Source organism: Vanellus vanellus (assembly GCF_965231255.1).
Source record: "Vanellus vanellus genome assembly, contig: HAP1_SCAFFOLD_160, whole genome shotgun sequence".
Classification (NCBI taxonomy): domain Eukaryota; kingdom Metazoa; phylum Chordata; class Aves; order Charadriiformes; family Charadriidae; genus Vanellus; species Vanellus vanellus.
This window is the reverse complement of record NW_028128363.1, coordinates 108,260-117,702: the sequence shown is the minus strand read 5'-3', so window position 1 is coordinate 117,702 and position 9,443 is coordinate 108,260. Positions and strand designations below refer to the sequence as shown.

Sequence of the window (9,443 nt, the reverse complement as noted above, 5' to 3'; positions counted from 1 at the left end):
ACCCCCAGGTCCTTTTCTGCCAGGCAGCTTTCGAGCCACTCCGCCCCCAGTCTGTAGCGCTGCATGGGGTTGTTGTGACCCAAGTGCAGGACCCGACACTTGGCCTTGTTGAACCTCATACCATTGCCCTCAGCCCATCTGTCCAGCCTGTCCAGATCCCTCTGCAGAGCCAATCTACCCTCAAGCAGATCAACACGCCCCCCCAGTTTAGTGTCGTCTGCGAACTTACTGAAGGTGCACTCGATCCCCTCATCCAGATCGTTGATAAAGATATTAAAGAGAACCGGCCCCAGCACCGAACCCTGGGGGACACCACTCGTCACTGGACACCAACTGGATTTAACTCCATTTACCACCACTCTCTGGACACGGCCATCCAGCCAGTTTTTTACCCAACAAAGAGTAAACCTGTCCAGGCCATGAGCAGCCAGTTTCTCCAGGAGAATGCTATGGGAAACGGTGTCAAAAGCTTTGCAAAAATCCAGGTAGATAACATCCACAGCTTTTCCCTTGTCCAGCAAGTGGGTCACCTTGTCATAGAAGGAGATCAGGTTTGACAGGCATGACCTGCCTTTCACAAACCCATGCTGACTGGGCCTGATCACCCTGTTCTCTTGCATGTGCCGTGTGATGGCACTGAGGAAGATCTGCTCCATGACCTTCCCAGGCACCGATGTCAGACTGACTGGCCTGTAGTTCCCTGGATCCTCCTTCCGGCCCTTCTTATGGATGGGCGTCACATTTGCCAACCTCCAGTCAGCTGGGACCTCCCCAGTTATCCAGGACTGTTCATAAATGATGCACAGTGGGCCGGTGAGCACTTCCGCCAGCTCCCTCAGCACCCTTGGGTGGATCCCATCCGGCCCCATAGATTTGTGCACCTCCAGGTGCTGAAGCAGGTCCCTCACCATTTCCCTTTGGACTACAGGGGCTTCACTCTGCTCCGCATCCCTGTATTCTAGCTCAGGGGTCGGAGAATTCAAGGAACAACTGGTCCTACTGCTGAAGACTGAGGCAAAGACGGCATTAAGTACCTCAGCCTTTTCCTCATCCTTGGTTACTACGTTACCAGCCCCATCTACTAGAGGACAGATATTATCCTTGGTCCTCTTTTTATCGCTAATATATTTATAGAAACTTTTTTTGTTGTCCTTGACAACAGAAGCCAGGTTTAGCTCTAGCTGAGCTTTGGCCCTTCTGATTTTTTCCCTACATCGCTTTACTACCTCTTTGTAATCCTCCTGGGTGGCCTGCCCTTCCTTTCAAAGGCCGTATATCCTCTTTTTTTCCCTAAGCTGCAACACTAGCTCCCTGCTTAGCCAGGCCGGTCTTTTTCCCCGACGGCTTGTGTTTCGGCACACGGGGACAGCCTGCTCCTGCGCCTTTAGGACTTCCGTCTTGAAAGACATCCAGGCTTCCTGGGCTCCTTTGCCCTGGAGGACTGCCTCCCAGGGGACTTTGTCAACCAGGCTCCTGAAGAGCCCAAAGTCCGCTTTCCGGAAGTCCAAGGTGGCAGTTCTGCTGACCCCCTTCCTTGCTTCTCCCAGAATTGAGAACTCTATCATTTCATGGTCACTGTTGCCAAGACGGCCTCCGACCATCACATCCCCCACAAGACCTTCCCTGTTTACAAACAACAGATCCAGCAGGGCACCTTCCCTAGTTGGTTCTTTCAGTAGTTGTGTTAAGAAGTTATCCCCAGTACCTTCCAGGAACTTTCTAGACTGTTCCCTCCCTGCTGTATTGTATTCCCAGCAGATGTCCGGCAAATTGAAGTCTCCCACGAGGACTAGAGCTCGCGATCTTGAGACTTCTCCCAGCCGTTTATAGAATATTTCATCTGCCTCCTCATCCTGGTTGGGCGGTCTATAACAGACTCCTACTACAATATCTGCCTTGTTAGCCCTCCCTCTGATCCTTACCCATAAACACTCAATCCCATTATCACCATCATTTAGTTCAAGACATTCATAACACTCCCTGACATACAGGGCCACCCCCCCGCCTCTCCTCGCTTGCCTATCCTTCCTGAAGAGTCTATAGCCATCCATGGCAGCACTATAGCTATGTGAGTCATCCCACCATGTTTCTGTGATGGCAACTACATCGTAATTACCCTGGTGTACAATGGCTTCCAGCTCCTCCTGTTTGTTGCCCATGCTACGTGCATTAGTGTATAAGCACTTCAGCTGGGCTATTGGTCCTTTCTCCTTTTTACTGGAGGGAGCTGAAGTTCTGCCATCCCCAGACATCTTCCTAAGGAGCCCGGTTACGCCCCCTGTCTTTTCCAAGTCTAGTGCCAGCACCCCACTTTCAGGCTTTTTGCTAGCAACCTTGGATCTATCCCCATCCCCCTTCAAACCTAGTTTAAAGCCCTGTCAACGAGCCCTGCCAACTCCTGCCCTAAGACCCTTTTCCCCCTCTGAGACAGGCTTTTTCCGTCTGCTGCCAGAAGGCCTGGTGTCCTGAAAAGCAGCCCATGATCAAAGAACCCAAAATCCTGCCGACGACACCAGTCTCTGAGCCAGGCATTGATCAGCTGATATTTCCTGTTAATCTTCTCATCCATCTGTGCAATTGTTGGGATAGAAGCAAACACTACTTGTGCTCCTGATCCCTTAACTAGCCGTCCCAGGGCCCTGAAGTCTCTCTTCATCGCCCTCAGGCTCCTTCCTAGAATTTCATCATTACCTAACTGAAAGATCAATAAAGGGTAGTAGTCAGTAGGCCTGACTAGGCTAGGGAGTTTCCTCCAGATATCCTTAACTCTGGCCCCAGGAAGACAGCAGACCTCCCTACAGATTGGGTCCGGTCTACATATGGGACCATCCACTCCCTTCAGAATCGAGTCCCCTACTACAAGGACCCGTCTTTCTTTCTTAAATGATGATGTCATTATATGAGGTCTAATCTGTCTTGGCTTCAGTGACAACTCAATGTTTGGCAAGCCACAGTTATTGTCATCCTCCTCTTCCCTTTCAAGAACATCATATCTGTTCTGTAACAGCACCTGGGATGGCGTGGGGGTTACCTGGGAGGCACGCCTGCCACGACGAGTGGGGACTTGTTGCCACTGGCCCCTGTCTTTTGAATCTCCACATTCAGACACAATGCTAGAGGGTGTGGGGTTCATTGTATGCGGAGCTCGGTCTCCCTGGGGTGCTTCTCTCAGGGAAGACAGAGTGTTACTCCAGTTATCTATCTCCTGTTCACTTTCCCTTATACTTCTTAAGCGGCTTACCTCCTCACGGAGCTCCATCACTAGCTGAAGGAGTTCCTCTACTTGGGCACACCGCCCACAGGCCTGCTCACCGTCACTATTCAACACCGGCGCAAGAGAAGGGCACTCCCTACCGCCTGACACCTGGGTGGCAGCATGTTGCCACGCTAGCTCTGTCTGGGTGGCCACCTCAGAGCTGCTCGGTGCAGAGCTCGGGAAAGCCATGGTTTTCTGCCGAGTTCTTACCATGATGTTCTAGCCGGGTAAAGAGTTTTTTAGTAACTTACTGTTAGAAGAGCTGCGCCCTGTTTGCCCACTCACACCTCTGTGACGCCCGGGGTGATGCCCACCAGCTGCCCGCGTGCTGGGTGCTGGGTGCTCCTGAGCAGCCCGTTTAAAACTGCCGAGTGTGACGCTGGCTCCGCCCCTGCCACGTCAGCAGCCCGCCCCCGAGCTGCCGGTTCCGGCACAAGCACGTGCCAGCCGCTTTTCCCGGCTACAAGAGCCCTCAAAAGAGCCCTTTGCCAGCCCGATCCGCCGCGATCCCCTTCCCCAGTGAGGCCTTACCTTCACTGGAGCTGATCTACTCGGCGACTGTCAAGGACAATAAGAAGGGCTTCTCCAAGTAAATCAGTGGTAAAAGGCAGACCAGGGAAAATGTGGGCCTGCTACTGAATGAGGTGGGTGCCCTGGTGACGGAGGACGCAGAGAAGGTGCAGTTACTGAATGCCTTCTTTGCTTCAGGCTTTACTGCTAAGGCCGGCCCTCAGCAATCCCAGAGACTGGAGCGAAGAGAAAGAGTCTGGAAAAAGGAGGACTTTCCCTTGGTTGAGGAGGATCGGGTTAGAGATCATTTAGGCAAACTTGACACCCACCGTCCTGATGGGATGAACCCAGGGGTGTTGAGGGACCTGGCACATGTTATTGCAAAGGTGCTCTCCATCATCTTTGAATGGTCACGAGTGACAGGAGAGGTGCCTGAGGACTGGAGGAGAGCCAAAGTCATGCCAGTCTTCAAAAAGGGCAGGAAGGAGGACCCAGGAAACAGCAGGCCGGTCAGTGAGACATGGAAAGGCTGGAGAGCTGGGTGGAGAGGAACATAATGAAATTCAACGAGGGCAAATGTAGAGTCCTGCACCCTGGGAGGAAAAATGCCATGCACCAGTAAAGGTTGGGGGTTCACCTGCTGCAAAGCAGCTTTGCTAAGAGGGACCTGGGAGGCCTAGCGGACAATAAGTTGACCATAAGCCGGCAATGTGCCCTGGTGGGCAAGAAGGCCTATGGTCTCCTGGGGTGCATTACAAAAGAGCGTGGGCAGCAGGTGGAGGGAGGCCATCCTTCCCCTCTGCTCTGCCGTGGTGAAGCCACATCTGGAGTACTGTGTCCAGTTCAAGAAAGACAGAGAACCACTGGAAAGAGTCCAGTAGAGGGCTACAAAGATGTTCAGGGGACTGGAGCACCTCTCATGAGAATCAGCTGAGAGGTGGGTACATTTAGCCTGGAGAAGAGAAGGCTGAGAGGGGATCTCCTCAATGCTTATCAGTATCTAAAGGACAGGTGTCAAGAGGATGGGGCCAGACTCTTTTCTGTGCTGCCCAGTGACAGGACAAGGGGAAACGGGCACAAACTGGAACACAGGAAATTCCATCTGAACACAAGGAAAAACGTCTTTACTTTGAGGGTACGAAAGATCTGGAAGAGGCTGTCCAGAGAGGCTGAGGTGTCTCCTTCTGTGGAGATATTCAAAAGCCGCCTGTCTGCATTGCTGTCCAACCTGCTGTAGGGGACCCTGCTTTCGCAAGTGGGTTGCACTAGACGATCTCCAAGGGTTCCTTCCAACCCCTACCATTCTGTGATTCTGTGATCCTGTGATTCTGTGATCTTCTATGTTTTCTGTTGGCCAAAGGGATTCCCCACCAGTGCCCACCGATGCTGCCCTGTCTCTCAAAAGTGCTCCATTAGAACTTGCAGTTCTCTGCACGTGTCCTGAACCACCTCTGGCACCTCAAATGCCACCAGGTGTTTGCATCGGAAAAGCTCCCTCCTGGCCTCTGTCTCCATTACTCACAGGGCAGCTCAGAGAAGGAGCTCACAATGATTTTGGGCAGCTGAGCTGAGGCAAGAGGAATCCTCCCTCTGGTGGGTCTGTATGGTGCACTGGAGAAGCTGAATGTCCCTCCGGCCTCAGAAACACTGCTGAGAGCTGAGATGCCTCATTGACTTGGCTCAATCCCTTCCCTGCACCGGTGGGAATGATCCCCGGCCCGTCACTGCCTCCGTGCCCTGCCTGGCAATGGGACAGGAATCGGGGTTTCCAGAGGGGAACACGGACGCCTCCTGTAGGTCCGTACACCCTGGAAGAAAATTCCCACTGCAGGAATCAGTCCATCCAGGGTTCAGAAAGAGACAGTCAGCGATGACTTCATTCTGCTTCCAACTCTGCTACCCAGGGGAGACCCCGCTGCCTTGGAGGAGCTGTCAGCCCTGGAGGCGCAGGGACACCTCGAGGGATTGGGACAATGCGGAGAGGAGGCAGAGAAAGGCCCAGCGGGTCCTCTGCTGCTGAGCTGGGCCGGGCTGCTGGGACGGAGGGAGCTCCTGGCAAGCGGGCAGCGCTGCAGAGAGACAGCTCTGTCCAGGAGCAGCTCCTCTGCACAGCGCAGCAGGGCTGAGGGCACTGCCTGCAGGCAGCGAGGGCAGAGCAGGGAGGCAGAGAGAGGTTGAAGGCAGTCTGGAGAGGGAGGATGCTGAGGGAGAGTGGGGGGAGAACTCTTCCCAAAGCAGAGTAGCTGCAGTAGCTGGAGAGATCTCCAAAAGCTGGCACCTCCCACAACCTTTGGGATCTTTCAGGAGGACGCTCACACTTCTCTGCTGTGGAAGAAGAGGACATTCTCTAGATTGGGGCTTCCCTGCTTCACCATCAGAGGCACAGGGCATGACAGCTGCCTTCTCCCAGGAACGGTCGAAGGGCTGTGAAGGTGGGTGTGCAGGCAGGGGTGGGCAGGGCTGTCCTTGCCAACAGGTTCCCTGCACCCCGGTGGCGTTGTGCCGGGCAGGGACTCTGCCACCTGCCAGGGTCAGCTCTCCGCCTGCCCAGAGAGCTCCCACGTAGCTTCTGTGGGGAGAAGCTGTGGGTAGAAGGAGTGACCCCTGCTGGGCAATGTCCTTCTGCTTTGAAGAGGGTGCTGTGTGGGTCAGGGCTCTTTACACCTCCAGATGACCTCTGGTCATTCCTGGAGGGACTTTTCAAGATATTCCCTTAATAAGTTCCCTTAATGTGAAGGTAAATTTCTTTCGCTGTTTCTTCTCTTGGTTGTCTGGGTGGGCAGTGGCACATGACCAAGAGGACTTTCAAATGAAAGATCAAAGGAGGGATCCCTGTAGAGATAAGGAGCTTTGCTGAGTCTGTGTCTTTGGTTTCCAGCTCTGGGGGCTACAGACAGCATCAGCATCCCTGTTCCAGTCTCACCGGGATCTGTGGCACCTGCTCTTTAGCCCCTGCTAAATCTCTCACTGAGATCCCCAAAATTGGGTAAGTTCTTTGGATGTTCATGGAAGCTGTGAGCTGCCCTCCAGGATGCCAACCTGTCCCATAGCACCTTTGTGTTATTGGAAAGCCCCACAGAGAAACACAGAGACTCTGTGACTGAGGAAATGCTGTTGGGTGGGTGAAATGAGCTGTGGGTGTCCTTGGCTACAGGTGGGGTGCTGAGACCTTGAGAAAGGGTGAGACATTTAGTGGTCTGAGATGGATCCTTCTGCTCTCAGCACTGTCTGATGGCAAAATAGAAGAGGGTACTCCCCCTCCATCTCATGACGGTGCAAGATGGAGGGACAAACCATCTCCCTTGACTCTGCTCTCTGCCCCAGGCAATCCTCATGTCTCACAGCACTCACTCTGTTCTCCTGGAGTGCAGCAGAAATGCTGAGGGTTTATGACATCTAAGAACACTGCCCAGGTGAGATGGGGGAGCTTTAAAATACCCCAAACCTCTCCAACTGCTTTCTGCTTTTCCTGTTCCATAGCAGTGAGTGTTCAGATGTTGAAAAGCCCATCTGCATTAGGTGTGGGTTCCTCAGCCAAAGCAGAACACCAGGACTGGCTCCTGCCACCACCCTCCCTATGAACTCCCTGCTGCAGAGCAGTGCTTACTCCTCGGCAGCCAGTGGGCAGCACCCTGCTCCTCACGGCACAGGCAGCCAACGCCAACCAGAGCTCCAGCCATGGAGGTGAGGAAGGTCTCCTGGAAAATGAAAAGGGAGTGTTTGCAACAGAGACAGAGCCTACGGGAAATGGCTTTCATTTTCCTTACAGAAGTCTGCATTGACTTACTCTGTTTCCCTCTTGGACAGGTGCCGCTGCCCAGAGGCAGCAAATGTCCAACAGCAGCTCCATCACCTACTTCCTCCTCATGGAGTTCGCAGACACTCGGGAGCTGCAGCTCTTGACCTTCGGGCTCTTCCTGGGCATCTACCTGGCTGCCCTCCTGGGAAACAGCCTCATCATCACTGCCATCACCTGCAACAACCACCTCCACACCCCCATGTACTTCTTCCTCCTCAACCTCTCCCTCATAGACCTGGGCTCCATCTCCACCACGCTCCCCAAAGCCATGGCCAATTCCCTCTGGAACACCCAGGATATCTCTTACTTTGGCTGTGCTGTCCAGCTCTTTTTCTTTTTCTTTTTTATGTCAACAGAGTGTTCTCTCCTCACAGTCATGGCCTATGACCGCTACGTTGCCATCTGCCAACCCCTGCACTACGGGACCCTCCTGGGCAGCAGAGCTTGTGTCCACATGGCAGCAGCTGCCTGGGGCAGTGGGTTCCTCAATTCTCTCCTGCACACGGCCAATACATTTTCGCTGCCCCTCTGCCAGGGCAATGCCCTGCACCAGTTCTTCTGTGAAATCCCCCACATCCTCAAACTCTCCTGCTCACACTCCTACCTCAGGGAAGTTGGGCTGATTGTGTTTAGTATCTGTTTAGTGTTTGGGTGTTTTGTTTTCATTCTGCTGTCCTATGTGCAGATCCTGAGGGCGGTGCTGAGGATCCCCTCTGAGCAGGGACGGCACAAAGCCTTTTCCACATGCTTCCCTCACCTGGCCGTGGTCTCCCTCTTCCTCAGCACTGGAGTGTTTGCCCATCTGAAGCCCCTCTCCATCTCCTCCCCATCTCTGGACTTGGTGGTGGCAGTGTTGTACTCAGTGGTGCCTCCAGCAGTGAACCCCCTCATCTACAGCATGAGGAACCAGGAGCTCAAGGATGCCCTGCGCAAACAGGCCCAATGGACACTGTTTCACTGACAATAACCTGCTGCCCCTTCCATGCACATTGCCCAAGGCTTATCTTAGGCTGTGAGTCTGCTTTTTTCTCTCGTGATAATCCTGCTTATAAATAATTTTCTGAGTTTACGCTACTTTTTTTGAGGCTTGATCCTACTGTGTCTGACCCTTGCTGTGTCTGACCTGACACTGTGTCAGGTGTGACCTGACAGATAACAGCTCTTCAATAAAAGGTCACCTCCCAAGTGCAGTGCCTGAAGGATGGGCTGTTCCTCCAAAGTTCCTTCCAAGAACATGTTCAAGGAATCAATATTTTAATGAATCTCTTCTCCTTGTGTTTTCAAAGTTTCTGGAGCTAAGCTCATGGTATTATTGGGTTCCACTGCACCAAATATTCTGGATTTAAAAGCGCTCTTCCTTGTGCCCAATAGAAGGGGAAAAGTTCTGAAAATGAAGACTTCTGACACACTTATTACACTGAGGTCTTTTCTGCATGTTTCAACTTCTGCCTCACTTCATCATTCAGGGGCTGATGCCCACACAGAGGTTCCCACTGCCTCCCAGATTCCCAGGCATAGGTGAACACATGATGTGGGACTGGGAAGTGTGACCCCGGGCTGATGGGAGCAGTTCTGGAGCCACAGCTGGTGGACAGGCAGGGTAGGGCAATGCATCTGAGTGGAGACAACTGATTTCTCTCCCTCCGGGAGAAAAGGAAGCCTGGGCAATTGCACCCAAGCTGTCCAGCGCTGGAGGAGGATGGGCAAGGAGTGGGTGTGGATGTTTCAGAGTCTGCCTGAAGATGCTCCTGTAACCCAGACCCCTTGGGGTCAGTGCACCTTTGGCCATTCCAAAGAGAGCATGCCGTTCACTTTGTCTCTTTGCTTCCCTCTGTGAATGGAGGGAGCTCGTGACTTCAGCGTGTGCCTTGCTGTGAG

At 53.2% G+C, this 9,443-nt stretch overlaps 1 protein-coding gene across 1 annotated transcript; it reads left to right on the top strand.

Annotated features, from left to right (window-relative positions):
* Positions 1 to 7,596: 7,596 nt before the first annotated feature.
* LOC309684528 (olfactory receptor 14I1-like) lies at positions 7,597 to 8,526 on the top strand (the record flags this gene model as incomplete). Its single annotated transcript, XM_082500428.1, has 1 exon — positions 7,597 to 8,526. The coding sequence occupies one exon, from the start codon at positions 7,597 to 7,599 to the stop codon at positions 8,524 to 8,526; it is 930 nt and encodes a 309-aa protein (XP_082356554.1).
* Positions 8,527 to 9,443: the final 917 nt, after the last annotated feature.